The sequence below is a fragment of the Gastrolobium bilobum genome, unplaced genomic scaffold, assembly GCF_033153095.1.
Source record: "Gastrolobium bilobum isolate Gb01-03AN ecotype WA unplaced genomic scaffold, APGP_CSIRO_Gbil_v1 utg9424, whole genome shotgun sequence".
Classification (NCBI taxonomy): domain Eukaryota; kingdom Viridiplantae; phylum Streptophyta; class Magnoliopsida; order Fabales; family Fabaceae; genus Gastrolobium; species Gastrolobium bilobum.
This window is the reverse complement of record NW_026899096.1, coordinates 25,604-44,568: the sequence shown is the minus strand read 5'-3', so window position 1 is coordinate 44,568 and position 18,965 is coordinate 25,604. Positions and strand designations below refer to the sequence as shown.

Genomic DNA, 18,965 nt, shown 5'->3' with positions numbered 1-18,965 from the left:
CATCTATATGTCTTAAAGGAATAGATATTTAGTGCAATTAATGCACTAAAGATTCAGTAAAATTGCCATTTGTTTTGTAACATATGGACGAAAAATATCATATCATCTGGTCAACTGTCATTTAATTTTTCCTTTTTTCCAGATGATGTGATATTTTTTGTCCACACATCACAAAATGAATGGCAAATCATTTGCACTAAAAATTTACTCGTCTTAGAGAATCTAACCTATAGCAATGAAGCACAAACAAATCGGTGAGGAAAGCTCCAAAATAATTCAAATTCCACTTAAAATCCAACTAAAATGGTTAGTGTTAAAAATTTGGACGGATTTAGCTTAACCAAAAAAAAATTGGAGGGATTTCACACAAATCCAATACACCTTATAAGAACCATTTACATATGGGCTGACCATGTGATCTTCCTCTACACAAATGTCCCTAAATGATTTGGCTCAAGATGTTGGAGTAGCTTTAACCCTTGGGTCTTCAATGGAAGAATATGTGTACCTTTGGGTTAACACATTCATATTTATAGTAGAGAGATCACCAGCTTCATGGAGGGATGTGGAGAGATGAGCAACTTTTTTATTTGCAAATGGTAAGGCGGTGAGTTGTCTTCACTGGTCCTTGTGGTTGGATTGTGATAAGGCTCTGCTATAGTTTCTTGGTGATGAAGTATCTTGGCGGTGAAGTTTGTTGTAGCAGCCTTTGTTGACTTGGGGTCTTCACTTCATGGTTAAGGCTTTGAATGTAGGCCTTGTATTTATTATATTATTATTCCAGATCAGAAGCCCCTCAGCTCGTTGCTTATGCTGAGATCATGAGCAGCGAGATGTATAGTGTAACAGCCCGTTGTACATCGGTATTGTTAACATTAATTATGATATTAAGCGCAGTTACAATCACAACAATTCATTTATAAAAATACGAGTAAACTTTTTCCGTTTATTACGCGAGCATTTAAAACCGTAAAAAGCGTAATAAATAAAAGTTGTGATTGTAGCTGTAAAATCTTTACGGAATACTTATTTAAACTACTCTTCTAACTTATTTTACTTGTTAAAAGCCACTAAGGGGTTCCCATAAACCCACTTAGTTAATTTCTCAATTTTACGTTTTCTGCCTATCCGAACATGGTTCGGTATATTTATTTATATCGTCACAGTTTTCTTCGAGTTCGTCTCATCATTTAGTATCTTTTACGGGACTTAATTACCTTTCTAATGAACCATCACACGAGGTATTTTGATCTCGTTTTCTCCGGATATCGCCGTTTGAAGTTGGACGAGCAAAGCTGCCAGCCAACCCCAAAACAGCTCCAAACATCCCTCACTAAATGAATTACTGCAGAGAAACCACTCACTCAAATACTCTTAAATTTTTATGACATAAACTAGACACCTCAAGCTTCAATTTGATATATCATACACTTAATTTGACTAAGAAAAGAAGTGGGAATAAAATTCCCAAAAACTGCCAGAAACAGCCCCTGCACAGGTGCGTTCTGGACAGTTCGAGTTCACATCTTCCACAGGGTTTCGTACAACCTAGGAAATTCTCAGATTTTAGCACAATGTGGGGGACATCTCAAGCTTTAAAATGGTGTATGGAACGTCCCTATCGGACCTCTATGGAAGGAGATATGCTCTCCCAAAGTTCACCTAAAAACTGTCAATTTCTAGAAATTTCGCTAGAGTTTCCTTTGTTTTTCCATCGTTTCCCAAATTTATACAAGTGATCTATGACCTCAAATGGTACCTAATAATCAGTGGGTGGCACACACAAGGACCAAAAATGCCTTGGGGCACTTACAACCCATCACAGTTTATTTTACATATATAATACATATCACATTTCTTCCTCGATTAATACTTAATACGTTTCAATCATCAAAGTCCAATTGCATGCATCTTCTAAACATACGCATAATCATATTCCTAAAATAGGCCTATTGCCCTTCCATCATATTACATGCTTACATATTACATCAAGTATTCAGGTACAGTTTACTGTCTCCACATGCATATTACACTTTACAACTCAAAGTCTTCAAATACAACATAATGAAAAAACCTCAAAATGATATATGTACTAGACTTAGGCAAAATGACATGAACAAATATAAAAATGAATCTCATCCTACATGCATATAGAATGTTCATGCCCTAAGTCTAGCCTAGGCCCAGTGGCCACCAAAATGCAAAATACAGCAAATACTACAGCTAATCATCATGCGGGCTTCTTGCCCGCTGCTCCTGCACCACTGCTACCTCCTGAAATAAAGTCCCCAAGACGGGGTGAGATATACGAATATATCTCAGTAACCCAAAGGTTCTGGAGAATACTTCGCCCAATGGCTCACTTCGATGCATATAAATAATATAAAATAACTTCTTTAAAACAGGATACAACAAGGGATTTAGAGAAAACGGGGATCATAGGATACAAAATACGACGAAACTGGAATGGTAGCTACCAACACCACGCAACGTCCTCGGCATATAAGCCTATGGGTCTCATCCAAGGCGTGTTCCTAGAACATCAACCAAGGTACCCCTCTCATCCGCATACACCCGAGACTTCCTAGTGAGCTCCTATCCGGATCACACACCACGACCCTAGGTCAACTGGAACTCCCTCTCGGAGACCTATCCAGTGGAAGTCCGAAACACCCGAAGGCAAAACTGTCTACTGTACAGAGACTCGATACCTACGTACCAACATACATATTAAATGCATGATCATGTTATTCTACATTACTCATATACATTTTCCTATCATCACCCTCAACGGCATGGTGGAACACACAAGGGGAACAAGCCCCAGTACCAAGAGGTTACCTGAATAATCCTCTCCACGTAGCTCCAACGTAATATATTTCTCGAGCTCGTTATACAATAGAAATTCCTACATAGAGGACATTCTCAATTAATTATTTTTCATATGAACACATGCAAGCTACTAATTCTACAAGCATGGTTCCAATTACTCACCTCAATCCCACTTAATCCAGGACCAAGGGAAATCCACCGAGCTCACGGTTCGGGGTTCAAATCAATGTACGACAACCTACAACAACCATGTACGAATTGTCAATACACGGCAATTCTGTCAGAATACGAAAAAACGTCAAAACATCATCTTAACTTATAGAAACCAACATCCACTTCCACCAAGAATTTTATTAACATATTGTTTCACCAATTTTTCCTTTTGGCCGAACTGGCCTAGTTCAAGTCCATGATTTTCTTTCCAAAATATTCTCATGTTTATACACTTCAATCCAAGGGATTCATCAACCATCAATCCATAACATATTTAAATGAAACTTCATCCAAAGTCAGCCCTATGGTGCGCACAATACATGCTTGGAAACTCATCTTTTACCACTTATCAAAAGAAGAAAATCCAAGGCTATGACCACAAGAACACAAGGATTCTTTTCCACAAAGTAACTAAGCATTTTAGGAACAAGAAAATACTCACAAGCTCCTCTTAGCTCCCTTGGTTTCTATGGTCAAGAAGGAAAGAATTGAAGCTGCTTGATGTCACAAAACAAAGAGACAACCGACTAACACTAAGGCTTATTCAAGTTGCTTCATTAACTTGTTCTCACCAGATTTTTTTTTCCCTTTTCCGTATGCAAGGAAAGAAGGGAACACAAGGGACGGTCATGTGTTGGGATAAAAAAAGAAAAGAGGACCGACTTGTTTGTATTGGACAAGGGAGAACCGAGTTGGATGACTTAAGAATTCAGAATCCTTTTCCTTATTGTTTCCTTTTCCGACTTTGATTAAGCATGACAAGGACCTCACTCTTTTTATTCTTTCTTTTTGTTTCCACGCGACACAAGGCTGCACTTCTTTTTTTTATTCTTCTTTTGGTCACCTGCTTGGAAAGACAAAGAACCGACTTTGATGTATCACTAAGCAATCAAAATTATTTTCTTGGTTGTACGCAAGAAAAAAGAAAAGCTATAGGTGGTCATATGTTTAAGCATGACAATGATTCCTAAGCACGACAAGGATTTGTCTAAGCACGACAAGGATTAATCACGACAAGGATTAAGCACGACAAGCACCTCACTTCTTTTATTTTTATTTTTTTCTTTGATTAACATCTTAATATTTAAACTTAAAAATGTGAGGTGTTATATATAGGTCCGCAAATGATTTTTCTGTGTGTCAACCCGACAGATTCATTTCATCGTGCTTTCATTTTGCACTATGTTGGTGCTTTAGAGTTTCAAAACAATATTTGTACCCTGCACTATATACATTTCATAATTCATATATTTGTGTACCTTGATATTTCGCATGCTTTTTGTTTTGGTGCCGCTTTGCAGGATGTTTTTAAAGATTTTGAATGTGATGTTGCTTGCCTGAATTTGATGTTGCATAGTTCATGCTACATTATTGACCTAAGGTTCATGCCATAGGCACTGGTGTGAGGGTTTGGGCCTGTCTTTGATTTCATGCCTAAGGTTCAAGCCTTAAGAGCATAGCCAATATTTATTTCAAGTGAGATTCATGCGAGAGCAATTCATGTCTCACTTTTCATCATTCTTGAATACCTGAGCTCTATTGCTTCAGTACAATCTTTCACTTTCAGTTTATACAAATTACTTCAATACTTATTTCAAGTTTGCATCATAGCATTTATGTATGGTAATCACATAATTCATATATTATATTCATTGTGTACCTTTCATTTATCTTGATGTCACTTTGGGCGAGATGCCTATAAGTCAACTGTCATGCTGACTCTGATGTCGCATATTTGATGTTGCTTCCTTTTCTTCAAAACTTAAGGTTTTAACCCATTAAGGCTTTACCCTTAGACTTTGTTTGGAAGTTTGGAGGGGAGAGAGAGGAAGGGGATCCAAGGAGGAGGGAAGGAAATGAAGTGAAGAAAATTGGAAAGTATTCATTTCCCTTATTTGGGAGTTAAAAACATGGTAAGTGAGAAAAATAGAGAGTTAATGAGATTTTTTTTTACCATTTTCAACTTTTTTCAAAAAGTAATATAATTTTATATTTTACAAATTAAATTAAATTTAAAATTTCTAACAAAATTATTTATGTACTTTTCACACTACTAAAAAAGATCATAATTTTGACGAAATTTCTATGTTCCAAACGACGAAAATTCCATCGAAAAAGTATTTTTTTGTCGGAATACTTTTTGTTGAAATAGGACGAAATTTTTTATCAGTCGAATTTTTTTACAGAAATAAATTTTTTGTATAAATTTTCAGTAGATTTTAGTTTCCATCAAAAGTTTTGATGAAAATAATTTCTTAAATATTTTTAACGCAAAAAAGAATTCCGTCAATTTTTTTTGATTTTTGATAGAAATGTGTTCCGACGAAAGTTGCGATGACAATTGTTTTTGTCAAAAATTTTGAGAGAAATATTTTTGTCAAAACTTTGGGCAAAATTTAGATTCCGTAAAGACTTTTGACGAAATATTTTTTTTGTAAAAATGTTTTACATAAATGATTTTCGCCAAAGATTTTTACGAAAATATTTATCGTCAAAAATTTTCGATGGAAATGTGTTCTGTCGAAAGTTTCGATGGAATTTAGACGAGATTTTTTTCCCTCAAAATTCTTTACTAAAATAATTTTTTATGGAAATATTTTTTGTCAAATTTTTTTGAGTGAAATGTGTTCTTTTTAAAATTTTAATGGAAATATTTTTCATCAAAAATTTCGATAGATATATTCTTTTATCAAAAATTTTAAGGGAAATGATACGAGGGAATTTAGATTCCGTAAAGAATCTTGACAAAAACAATTTCTTTCTAAATTTTCTACAAAAATATTTTTCGTCAAAAAATTTTACGCAAATATTTTTGGTCAAAATTTTCGTTGTAAATGTGTTCCGTTGAAAATTTTGATGGAAATATTTTTCGTCAAAAATTTTGACAAAAATATTTTCCGTAAGAAAATTTGTGGAAATTATTTTCTATCAAATTTTTTTATGGAAATGTGTTTCATCAAAATTTTCGACAGAAATATTTTTCGTTGAAAAATTGAAGGAATTGTTTTTATCGAGAGTTTCTGCGAAATTTAGATTCTATCAAGAGTTTTGACTGAATTTTTTTCCCTAAAAAATTTATGTTAGTGATTATGACAAAAACTTGTTCTGTCTCTAATTTCGTCTCTAGTTTCGTCGAAATAAAATTTTGTCTCTATTTTCTACGTGATATGATTTTTGTCAAAAATTTCGTTATTATTTTCGACGAAAGTTTTTCCGTCGATATATTCTGTCGTATTTGATAATTTTTTAATAGTGTAAAATTTAAAAATGATTCACATTTATGTAGTTTTCACATTTTAATGCTAAGCGTAGATAAATAATTTTAAATTTTTTCCCCCTCTAACCCCCAAATTCGGGGATCTTTAATTTTAATGGTGAGAAGGGTTTTGGAGGATTTTGTAAAAATTTCCAATTTTCTTTCCCCATTTTTTTAAACTCACAAACAAGGGAAGAGATTAATAAAACCCCCCTTCCTTTCTTTTCCCTCCTAAAACTAACTCTCAAACAAAGTCTTAAGTACTGATATGAGAGTTGAGGTGCCTGCATACCAAATTTCCTCTAACTTGATTTTTTTAACATTTTTAGGCTTTACCCTCAAGTATCAACTTGAGTCTTTAACCTTTTAGGCTTTACCCTCAACTACCAACTTGAGCTTTTAACCTTTTTAGGCTTTACCCTCAAGTATCAACTTGAGTTTTTATCCTTTTTCAGGTTTTACCCTCAAGTTTCTTCAAACCTAAGCTTAAGAGCTTTAGGCACTGTTAGCAGGTTCAAATGAGGTTCTGCTTGAGTTTTTAACCTTTTTAGGCTTTACCCTCAAGTATCTTCAAAACTTAATGTTTTAACCCATTTAGGCTTTACCCTAAAGTACTGGTATGAGGGCTAAGGTGTCTGCATACCAGATTTCCTCCAACTTGAGTTTTTAACTTTTTAAGGTTTTACCCTCAAGTTCTTGTACTTGTAGCAGGTTCATACGAGGCTCAAGTATCTCACTTGTTCATTAAAACCTGCAACTGTCATGAATCTCAAAGAATAGAGTCGTATCACTTAAGAATGATAAGTTCAATAAGATTAGTCTAAATCAGTGCAAGATAATTCACAATAATTGAATATGTTAAGACAGTTCAAGATAATTCATAATAACTTCGCAAATATTGAACTATAATTTTTTTTTGAAGTTTATCTGCATCCCCAATGAGATTCGTATCTTTATTGTTCATCATTCATGGAACCTTGCAGGCAAGATTCATATCTTCGCCTTTCATCATTCTTATGTCTTTGCAACTTTCATGAGTTTCACATGAGAGACACAAGATTGTCAAAATAAGTCTTATATATCACGATTTTTATCACGTGAGCATCCAGCAAGTTATGTAATCTTGCAACTATTCAATATTCTATCCCGCTACTTTCAATGTGAAACTCAGAGTTTCAATACATGATAGCCTGTCAGGCTTGTTAATCAAAGTAACATTATTTCATGTTTGTCAAATTTTACACCTTTTAGCAAAATTAGGATGCATAAAATCATACGATCTTATGATGATCAAGTCATGCATAAATTTTAGGATAATTTCAAAGATATCATCAATATATTCATCCTGAAGTGGTGTGCTCGCTCGAGTGAGGCTGCTACTTTCAGGATGTTTACTCACAATATTTTTTTTATTAAGAAATTGAGCTCTTCAACTAGGTTTTATTCATAAGGATGATTCATATGCCTAAGATATGCTCAGACTGTATCAAATTCAAAATGACTATTTCCACATACATCTGTCTGATGCTTTTTAGGGAGCGTTTGGTGGAGGAGAAATTTTTTTTAACTCGAGAATCATGATTACTTGGAATATGGTAAGAATATGAGTTTACTGGTAATTTTACAAAAAATTGTTTGGTAGGCGAAAATATTACTAGGAATTTTGGTTAATTTTCCCGAGGGGTTGTTTGGTTAATGATAAAATTTTAGTGGGAATATGTGATACTTTTACGAAAATAACCTCGTAATATACACTGTTACAAACAAAAAAACACCACCGCTCAAAAAAGAGTATTTCTTTCAGCTGTCATCGAAAATATGTGCACCGAAGTGGTTGTTCCCAAACTCTTTGTCATCGAAAATATCGGATAAGCTGTCATCCATTGTAATGAGAAAGTGTGGAGTTTTTGGGGTTGGATGAAGGAGGCAAAGAATGCACAAATAAGGTTCTGCAAATAAGGTTCCAAAGCAACCATAACCCCACATAAATGACAAACACAAACAATGGACACATATGGCGACGCCAGAGACAAGAAAACAAGATAAAAAGCTTCTGGCCTTGGACGAAAATGGATGAGTATTTCAAAGGAGGTGAGTGGACAAGATTTTCGTTCAAGAAAGAGACAGATAACGTTGTGAAGACCAGGTTTCAAATGGAGGGGCACAACTGTCCGAAATATTGTGTTAACAAATCCTTCTTTCCAGTTTTTGACAAATACCACATATTTGGAGGTAATTTGACAAGGGAAACTACGACCCAATTGGTTCATAAGGCAATTTCCTGGGTATTCTACGTACCAGGGAAAATAATGCTAAATCCTATACCAAACATGGGTAAAGGCAAAACCCACATTTACTTTCCTGACATGTTTTAGGAAGTACCTCTACCAAACAGGCCCTTAAGGTAAACCTCGTGTTCACGCGACTTTCACTGATCCTTACATTCAGTTTTTCAAAAATTTGTCTAAAAGTTTGTCTAAGAAGGTTCATAATCATTCACTATCTCAATCAAACTTGGAGATAATGGGATACATAACTTTTATAGCTTTTCTATACTCCCCTTTCAAATTATATCATTTCTCACTAATAATCAAAACCCAATAAACCCATTGGCAAAATAATCAGGTTGATTCCAAATTGTTGATGGCGACGACGAAAAATAGGTATTTTTGTGCTTAGTTTTCTTTAAAAAAATAAATTAAAAGACAAATTAAAAAATTGACAAAATATGCTTTAGACGTAAGTTATTAATAACAACTGATATGCAATCCAGCCAAAATGCCAAAAAGAAAACCAGCATGAGATTTTGAGGTTGGAGTCTGTCAATGACCCAATATCCTCGTACATTCATGTACGGCGTAAACAGTTTTAGCAATTTATGGTAAATCAAAGGGAAGCATGGCTGAACCTCCTGAAATTTATACACCAAACTAGAACTTCACTAGAAACTCCCATTTGTGTATAACTACAGGATTACTGAGCAATATGGATCTTATGAAAGGAAGAATTATCATTATAACCACAATCAAAATAGATATTTCCAAGGAGAATTCCCATGTATATTTGCATTTACATAAAATTCAGCATAGAAAACCTAAAGAAATAAAAGCAAAGATCAGAAAAGACCAAGCCACCCGAGGGAGTTAAATTCTGGAAATTTATTGAATAAAAGAGTACAACTACTAAACAATTTACGGAGACAACAAAAACCCTCTTAAAAAAAGGGGAAAAAACTCTCAACTCTGCAAAATCTCAACCGCTCACTCTAGAAGCATCTCAGATAATTATCACATTGATTGGATTAGACCCCTTTGTTATTTTCACAGGTCCTAATACTATTTCTCTCATACACACAAATACACAAATAGTTCTCTGAATATACTTCTCTATTATTACCGATTCTGCCAAAGCCTCTCTCAAACAATGGTTTACATGGTGCTATTTAAAAGCATTAGCAAATGATAAAGGCTAACCTAGGAAATCTAAAACATTAATTGTCCACTAACATATGCCTAAAGGACACACCCCTTCACCACAAACTCTTCATATTTTATTTTATTTTATTTTAAATAAAGTTTAATCACAACAAAACTGCCCCTTAAACTTTAATATCTCTGCCGTCCTTCATTCCCATTTTCTTCTTACAATTTTCTAACAGCAATGTCGGGAGTGGCTTTGTAAAGATGTCACCAACTTGATCTCGGCTTGCAACATGATTTAGCTCCACTTTTTCTTCTTTAACTTGATCCCGGATAAAATGAAATTTCACATCAATATGTTTGCTCATCTCATGATTGACCGAGTTATTAGCTAACTCGATCGCAAACTTGTTGTCAACTCGAATCTCGGTTGGGCCAACTTGCTCTTGCTCTAGCTTGCTTAGTAAATTCCTCAGCCATATTGCATGGCAAACACACCAAGATGCCGCAACATACTCGGCTTCACATGTAGACAGGGTCACAATGGGTTCCTTCTTTGACACCCACGTGAAAGCCGTGTTTCCCATGAAAAACACATAGCCAGCCGTGCTCTTCCTGTCATCCACATCTCCACACCAGTCACTATCCGAGTAGCCTGTCAGCTTGTACTTGTCCGACTTCGAATAATGAATTCCTCGCGAGATTGTTCCTTGAACATATCTTAAGATCCTCTTTGCCGCCTTCCAATGAGTATAGCTCGGCTCTTCCATAAATCGGCTTATTATTCCAACACTCAGACACAGATCCGGTCTCGTACACGTCAAGTACCTCAGACTTCCAACTAGACTCCGATAGTAACTCGGATCAACTCTCTCTCCTCCATCATACTTCGAGAGTTTCAAACTGGGTTCCATTGGCGTTGAAACCGGGTTGCAGTCTATCATTTTGAACTTATTCAGAATGTCCTTCGCATAAGCCTCTTGAGATATGAAGATTCCAGATTTGTCTTGTCTTACTTCTAGACCAAGAAAGTATCTCATCAGACCGAGATCCGCCATCTCGAATTCTTCCGTCATTCTCTTCTTGAAGTCTTTTATCATTCCTTCATCATTACCCAGAAAATTTAAATCATCAACATATAAGGCAACAAGTAAAATTTTACCTTCCTTCTTCTTTACATAGAGAGCATGTTCATACGGACACTGCTCAAATCCATCATTCTTAAAGTAACTATCAATCCTCGTGTTCCAGGCTCTTGGGGCCTGCTTCAAACCATATAAGGCTTTCTTTAATCTCAACACTTTTCTTTCTTCTCCGACTTTCATGAATCCCGGAGGTTGTTCGAGATACACCTCTTCCTCGAGTACTCCATTCAAAAATGCCGACTTTACATCCATCAGATAGATTGGCCATCCAAATTGGGTTGCTTGAGAAATCAACAGCCGTATTGTCTCCATTCTCGCCACGGGTGCAAACACCTCGTCATAGTCTACTCCAGTCTTCTGCTTATACCCTTTCGCCACTAGCCGGGCTTTGAATCTCTCTATCTCACCCTTAGCATTCATTTTCTTCTTGTAGACCCATTTTACACCAATTGGCCGACTTCCCTTTGGTAGCTCGGCTAACTCCCACGTCTTGTTCTTTTCTATCGCCTTCATTTCCTCTTCCATGGCAGATTTCCATTTCTCATCTCGGACAGCTTCCTCGAAGCTCAACTCCTCAGAATCTACTAACAAACATACCAGGTGTGCTTCATTGGTTGAGTCATACAAATCTTGTAGGCTTCTCAATCTCGGTTGTCTTTGCTCTTCATCACTATCAGAGTCATTCAGATTCTCTGGAATCCGGGTCGAATGTTGTCCGACCTCAATTGTTATGTGTCCGGGTTCCACATTGACCCTGGATCGACTACTCCAGTCCCATCCATCTTCCTTATTTACTTTCACATCTCGGCTCACCAACACCCTTTTACTGACGGGGTCCACCAACTTGTACCCCTTCGTCTTCTCATCATAACCAATGAACACGAACTTCTTACTTTTGTCTTCAAGCTTCTTCCTCAACTGATCTGGTATGTGTGCATACGCAACACTCCCAAATTTTTTAAAATGACCCACTGAGGGCTTCAAACCACTCCACGCTTCCTGCGGGGTTTTATCATTCAGACTCGAATGAGCACATCGGTTCTGCACGTACACTGCACACTGTACGGCTTCTCCCCAGAACTCCTTTGGCATGTTCTTTGTTTTCAGCATAGATCGGACCATATCCAGGATAGTCCGGTTCTTCCTCTCAGCTACTCTATTTTGCTGGGGTGAGTATGGCGCGGTCAGAAATCGCCTTATCCCGTGTTCTGCACAATATCTTTTAAACACTATTGACACATACTCCCCACCTTGGTCTGAACGGACCGACTTGATGTATCTTCCAGTTGTATTTTCAATCATCACTTTAAACCTTTTAAAGGTATCCAGCACCTCGGATTTTTCTTTCAGAAAATAAACCCAAGTCTTACGACTAAACTCATCAATAAACGAGACAAAATATCTTTTTCCACTAAAGGACCCCGGAGTTATGGGTCCACACAGGTCGGTATGAATAAGTTCCAGAGGCTGCTTAGCCCGGTATCTCGCCGTCCTTTGGAATGGGCTCCTTGCGTGTTTTCCCAATATGCAGTCCTCACAAAACTTTCCCTCAGAGTTTATCTTCGGCAGTCCCACCACCATGTTCTTCTTCATCATCTCGGTCAGACCACCATAATGAAGGTGTCCAAACCGTCTATGCCACAAATCCATCTTATCTTCTACCCCGGCTTGCAGACAGCCGACCTCCAAGCTCCTCACTTTTAGTTTGTACATCATATTCTTCTCCATCTGAACTCGGGCATCAACCGCCCTTGCTTATCTTTCAACAGTAGAACTCGGTCTGTCATTAGAACCGAGTAACCCTTCTCCATCAGTTGTCCAATGCTCAATATGTTACTCTTGAGCTCATGCACGTAATACACATCCTGAATCGTTCCAACCCGTCCGTCCTTTTGTAGAAAACAGACCGTACCACGGCCTTTTACATCAATTTTGGATGCGTCTCCGAAAGAGACCTGTCCGGCTTCCACCGTCCTCAATTCTTTGAACAAATGTTTGTAACCACACATGTGATTACTGGCACCGGTATCTAAATACCACTCCGTCTCACTCTTCAAACTCGTCTCACCTTGTGCCAACATCAGAACTCCTTCATCTCTTATCTCTCCTTCTGCAGCAAAGTTTGACGTTCCGTCAACTCTCCTTTCATCTCGGCAATCCTTCGCGAAATGCCCAACTCGGCCACAGTTGTAGCATCTGCCCGAGTTGCAGTCCTTTGAATAATGGCCATACTTGCCACACTTATAACACTCTACATTACTTTGATTTGACCACCGGCCTCTTCCACCTCGGCCACGTCCTCTTCCTCTCCAGTTTTGCTGACTCAGCTCAGTTCTTTCTTCATTTCTCACCTCATGACCTCAGCCACGACCACCTCGGCCATTTCCACGTCCAGTTCGTCCACGACCTCTACCTCGGACATTCTGAGAATAGAGCGCCTTCTGATCCTTAATGGTTTCTTTTGTCTGGAGTGCTTGCTCCAGCGAATCCTCCTTATTCTTCTTCTTGCACTGCTCATGCGCCTCAAGGGAACCTGCTAGCTCGTCAACAAAGAGCGTAGACAAGTCCTTGGACTCCTTGATTGCACACACCACGTTCTCGAAGTCGTCTGTCAACGACCTCATAATCTTTTCTACTACTCTGGAGTCGGCCAATGCCTCTCCATTCCTCTTCAACTGGTTCACAACGGTTTGAACCCGGGTGATGAAATCCTACACTCCTTCGGTCTCCTTCATTTTCATCCCCTCCAACTCTCCTCGAAGAGTTTGAAGCCTGACCTGCTTCACACGGTCAGCACCTCGGTAGACCGTCTCCAATATGTCCCAGGCCTCCTTAGCCATTGTTGTGCCTCCAATCTTCTCAATACCACCGCACTCTTCAACAGCTTGAAGCATCATAAATAGTGCCGCTGCATCCTTCGATTTTGACAAACTCAACTGCTTTAGTTGGTTTCCTGAGTATCCTTCTGTTGTTTCAGGTTCTACGAACCCATTTTGCACCAAATTCCAACTATCACACGCTCTTAGGAGAGCCTTCATTTGGATGCTCCAATTCTCATAGTTGCCCTTTTTCAGGCGGGGCACTGGCAGACCATTACTCACACCTTCCATTGATATTAAGCTCTGATACCAATTTGTTATTTTCACAGGTCCTAATACTGTTTCTCTCACACACAAAAATACACAAATAGTTCTCTGAATATACTTCTATATTATTACTGATTCTGCGAAAGCCTCTCTCAAACAATGGTTTACATTGTGCTATTTAAAAGCATTAGCAAATGATAAAGGCTAACCTAGGAAATCTAAAACATTAATTGTCCACTAACATATGCCTAAGGGACACACCCCTTCACCACAAACTCTTCATTTTCTATTTTCTTTTATTTTAAATAAAGTTTAAACCCAACACCCTTCTATGTGTTAGATCTATTATTTTTATGCTGTCAAATTCTGGGTCTTCATTTATGTTTTATAGTTACGTATCAAAAAAAAAAATTAGAGGCTCAGAACAAGTCAGCTTCTGGTTGCTAGTGTAGCCCACTTTTCCAACTGTGGCAATCTGATTGCTCATCATCTTCAGCGTTCACACTGCTCTGTCCAGAACTTGAAAGAGCTTTAGCAGACCCTCTTAGAAAGAGAGGACCTTGTGGAGAACCTGATAAGTTTCCCTTTGATTTATGTCCACATTGATCTTGTGCCATCCATAAGCCTTTATTAGCTTGGCCAACTGAAGAGTCTGGAACTCTTCTAAAATGAAGCCTATACTTCTGAATAAACCACAGATTTGCATAAATCATCATTGAGAAGAATAAAGGATGCAAAAAGTTCAATAGTGATAATAATAAACACTCACTTGCAAATGGCTTTTGACTTCATCATTTGTCAAGCCTCCCACCTGCATCAATTCTCTAATCTGCTTAGGAGTGGCCACTGCAATATACAACAAACCAATTAGGGGGCGTTTGGTTGAGGATAAATTTTTTGAATACTGGGAAAATGTAATTGATAGGGAAATGGTTGAAAAGTGAGTTAGGTAGGAAAATGTAAAAAAAGTTGTTTGGTTTGAACAAATTTTACTGGGCAAATTAGGTAAGATTTATAAAATCTATGTTTGGTTTGAGGTAAAATATAGATGGGAAAATAAGTGACAATTACGAAAATATCCTCTTATTAAAATTTTTAAAACAAAAAAGAAAAAGAAAAGAAGATAGAGAACAGAGACAATGGAAAAATATCTGTTGGCGAAAATATCCTTGTAAGCAAGTGGTGACGTGGCGTGCCTCTATATATATGCCTAAACTTCCAAACTTCACCGTGAACGTCCTTGGCGATCACCATCTGAACTGGTGGTTCAGCCGAGTAATCCAGCCGCGGAAAGATGGTTTCCACGCAGTACCTTGGAACAGAGAACCCCCCACCATTGTTTGCATCGGATTGAGTTAACGTCTTGGTAAAAGATGCAGGCTTTTCTGAACTCTCGGAGGCATCACCGTCAAGACCACCACCATGTGATTGAAGAAGAGTGTTGGCTTCCACTGTGATACTCATACTATAGACACACAATCACTATCAATCAATCTAAAGCATAATTAACAAGTCAATAACAACGGTAGTTAAGGAGAACAAGAGGAAAAAAAAGGAATACACAGAGGAATGAAGTCAAAAAAGGAAGATAGTAGAATTAATAGGAAAAAAAAATGAAATAAGAATGAACTCATGGGATCAAAATTAGTGGGCTGTAAACTGTGAAGTGCAAAGTACAAAATACAGCCCAAAGAGAGAGAGAGAACAGAGACAGATACGTGCATGAATCAGATCTGTGACAAAGGAGGGAGGAGAGAAGAAGTTATGTTGGAACCAAACCAACAGAGAACATGCATGAATTAATAGAGGGCAAACAACGATCAGTAAGTTGCTGGAAGTTCAAAACAGAGGTGGGGCAGTGGTTTTTCAACGAAGGGACATGATACAAAGAGGGGTAAAGTGGGTTTTTATTCGCCGGACCAACATTAGAACAAATTCAAATCACAAAAATTTGAAGCTCTTGTAAAAACTTTTGCAACCAGATTCTTCAAAGCAGTGACACAAGCCTAGCTAAATGGCACAAAAGATGCGTCTCTCGAAAGCAAATCAGAGGGTATATTTGGTAAGATTTGTTGTGGTCCATGTGATTTAGCCGGTTATCATCAAAAAACCACCTCCCCATTTGCTTTTTAAACAGTGCATAAGCCTAGCTAAATGGCACAAAATTGAAAATCCTATGCATCCTGCTTCCCTAGGTTTTGAGCCATTTCTCCCTCCTCCAAACGCATGCTTCCCAAAATCCCAACATCATTTGCATAGGATAATTTAAAAAACCCCTCAACCAAACACCACCTTAGAGATAAGACCCACTTTTTAAATTCTAGATGGAATAAGCTGCAATAAACCAATTAGAGGTAAGGATTTTAGCCCACTCCAATTTGCAAAAGAAGGAACCAATTCACTTCTAAACCTTTTACCCCATTAATTAAGCATGGTAAAAGTGTAAACTTTAATATACCTTGTGGTCCTCCCAATTGATGAAGCGCATCAACAAATCGCCGATGAAGCTCTGGTGACCAGCATCGCCTTTGTTTCCTCGGATTCTGTTGTTGTTGTTGCGGTTGACCCTTAATCTTGCTTGTAATCAAAGACGAATCATGACTACCTCCACAACCCCTTTTGGATTTTCTATGATTCTGTTCAAACTCTGGAGTCATCAAACTAAGTTTAGGAAAATGTGAAACCTCCTTTTCATCCCTTTTCACTGTCTTTGAGTTTCCACTGAATGCTAGAAATGCTCTTCCATTGTTGTTGGTCTCGTTCGGTGGTTCAATTGGGTTCTCGGGCACAGACCAATTATCTTCTTCAGTTCTCTGCCACCACCAAAAAAAGAGACACACAAGTTTTGGTCTTAGTTTTGCGTAAACTACAGCAAAGTACAGTCTTTTATTATTATTATCATTAACAAAAACTATGCTCTCAAATTTACCAATTTGGTTTCAACGCTCCATAGCTGAGCAGAGCTCATCCAGTTCTTCTTGTCACTAATTTCCTTCCACATGTTCAATGACCCTTTTCCTTCAAAATTGGTTTTCATCAGTGGCATCAATTCTTCAACCACGGGTTCATCTTGCATTCTCATACACCCTTCTATTTCCTCCTTCAATCTAGCTATAGCTGCAAGAATGCCCAAAAAAATAATATTTGTCAACAAAAGTATAAAATGCACAATAATCACTAAAAAAATTTCTAATTTGAAAACTATAAAAAAGAAAAAATCTGTTAAGGGTGTGATAATTAACCCACCATAGTTTACGAGGATCATGCATAGAGGAAGCTCACGTTTGAAGGCCTCGATCTTCCTCATCTCATCTTCCAACTTTTTGACGTAGTCCTCAAGCATGGTCATTTTCTGAGACCCTTCTTTGCTCTTAGAAACCTCGCCAAGAAGCTCAGAAATGGTTCTGGGTGCAAAGGTCAAACACAAATCCAAGCTCAGCTCCATTCTTGGGGTGTTCTCACAACAAAGTACTAATGAAAGTAACGGTTTCCCAGTTTCATTGTTGTGTCGTGTGTTTGTGTTTTAGCAGCGATACCATTTCATTACATTAAGAGAGGGAAGGAGTGAGAAGAGGATAGAGATTCATTGATATATATAAGGAAATTTCCGATTCATGACACAAAGATTCAGTGACCGCATTCGGGTCGTCGCGTAACTCCATCAATGTTATGTTACTCAAGGCCAAATGATAAAGCTACAATTTCTTTCTTTCTTTTATTAATAAAAAAAAAAAAAAGTTGAAGAAAACAAAAAGAAATAGAACAAATGGTTGTGAACCTTGTGGTTCATATTGGAATAGATTCAATGACTTGGCGTGACATAGTATTGATTGGTTGGATTAAATTAATTAATTTTGGATGAATGTGATTTCTGGGAGGTTCTTTGATCTGTAGACTGGAATCACCTATGGAAAGCCTAGGCAACGTTTACCAAGACATAAAATAAAGTTGCATAATTAATACGTGGTAGTTTGGTCATTCCATAGCCTCAATCATGACCAATTGATCGTTACTTTGCTCTCGTGTTTGGTATGTTATGTTTTCATATTTTTTAACAAATCATTAAGCATACGCCAAGATTTTGTGATATTTTGAGAACCAGCCACCACATTACAACATTGGCAACAGATCCACTTACCACCAAAAAAGTTTACAACTCTTATAACCAATTTAATTATCGTTGATTTTCGTCAATCTAACGGTTATAATTTATTAAAAATTAATAACATTTATTGTGTCACATTTATTAATTTCCAATAAATTATAACCGTTAGATTGACGGAAATCAACGGTGATTAAATTGGTTGTAAGAGTTCTAAACTTTTTTGGTGGTAAGTGAATCCTCCGCTTTGTTTTTAACTAATGTTATCAAATTCTTATAGGTCATAGGTCAATAAATTATTAATTCAATCGAGTTGAATTTTTTAAACTGAATTTATGTAATAATATATAATAAATATTAGAGACAGATTAAATTATATTTATTAATTAATTATTATCGTTAAATTAATAGAAATTAATTATTCAGGTCATGTGTGATGTGTCAAATAATTCTATCCGTATGCATTATGGTACAAGTATCACAACAAGGAGTTCACGTTAGTGTAGTCGTAAAGGTAATGTGTATTTACTTTCCAGCTCAGAATGTCGGCACAAAATTCATGTTACCTATTCATACTATGCTACGAATGAGCTTCCCTTCTATTTTTTTATTTTATTTTATTTTACTGGATGCATGAATTTAACAGTTTTTAGTATTGGGATTGTGCTCTTTTACTTAAGTTTAATTAGGTTAAGAATATGAGAAACACAAAGAATTCAGATTAGATTTCTTGGTATTCATATATATACTATCACTTAAGTCATTAGCCTCCTGATCAGTCAACTGAAAGAGTTTAGCTCAGATATGAAAAAGTGTCATACACCATTCCCTTCCCCATTGATAGATATTCTGGAAGGTATGCTTGAGGCCAACTTCAATTAGGTGATTGTTCATGCCGGGAAACTAATTCGT

General features: G+C 37.1%; 1 protein-coding gene across 3 annotated transcripts; it reads right to left on the bottom strand.

The window, feature by feature from the left end:
* Nucleotides 1-238: 238 nt before the first annotated feature.
* On the bottom strand, nucleotides 239-17,662 carry LOC133287139 (transcription factor HHO5-like). 3 transcript variants are annotated; one of them, XM_061484698.1, is made up of 5 exons: nucleotides 17,198-17,660; nucleotides 16,881-17,068; nucleotides 16,410-16,764; nucleotides 14,721-14,797; nucleotides 239-2,274 (listed from the first exon to the last, which is right to left on the bottom strand). In XM_061484698.1, exons 1-5 carry the CDS (start codon nucleotides 17,394-17,396, stop codon nucleotides 2,224-2,226), a joined length of 870 nt encoding a protein of 289 aa, XP_061340682.1. In that variant the 5' UTR covers nucleotides 17,397-17,660; the 3' UTR covers nucleotides 239-2,223. The 3 variants fall into 3 exon arrangements, with proteins under 3 accessions (XP_061340682.1, XP_061340681.1, XP_061340679.1); XM_061484697.1 differs by lacking the exon at nucleotides 239-2,274 and adding an exon at nucleotides 9,208-9,395 and having other exon boundaries at nucleotides 17,198-17,661; XM_061484695.1 differs by lacking the exon at nucleotides 239-2,274 and adding an exon at nucleotides 14,056-14,634 and having other exon boundaries at nucleotides 17,198-17,662.
* Nucleotides 17,663-18,965: the final 1,303 nt, after the last annotated feature.

Bases quoted from the DNA above. Each gene is read 5' to 3' on its own strand.
- LOC133287139 (XM_061484695.1), bottom strand. From the start codon at position 17,396: ATGGAGCTGAGCTTGGATTTGTGTTTGACCTTTGCACCCAGAACCATT. The intron at 16,765-16,880 runs GTAAATTTGAGA...TGGTGGTGGCAG, and splicing joins GGAGCGTTGAAACCAAATTG to AGAACTGAAGAAGATAATTG. The intron at 14,635-14,720 runs GTGAGTGTTTAT...TGGTTTATTCAG, and splicing joins AAGTCAAAAGCCATTTGCAA to AAGTATAGGCTTCATTTTAG.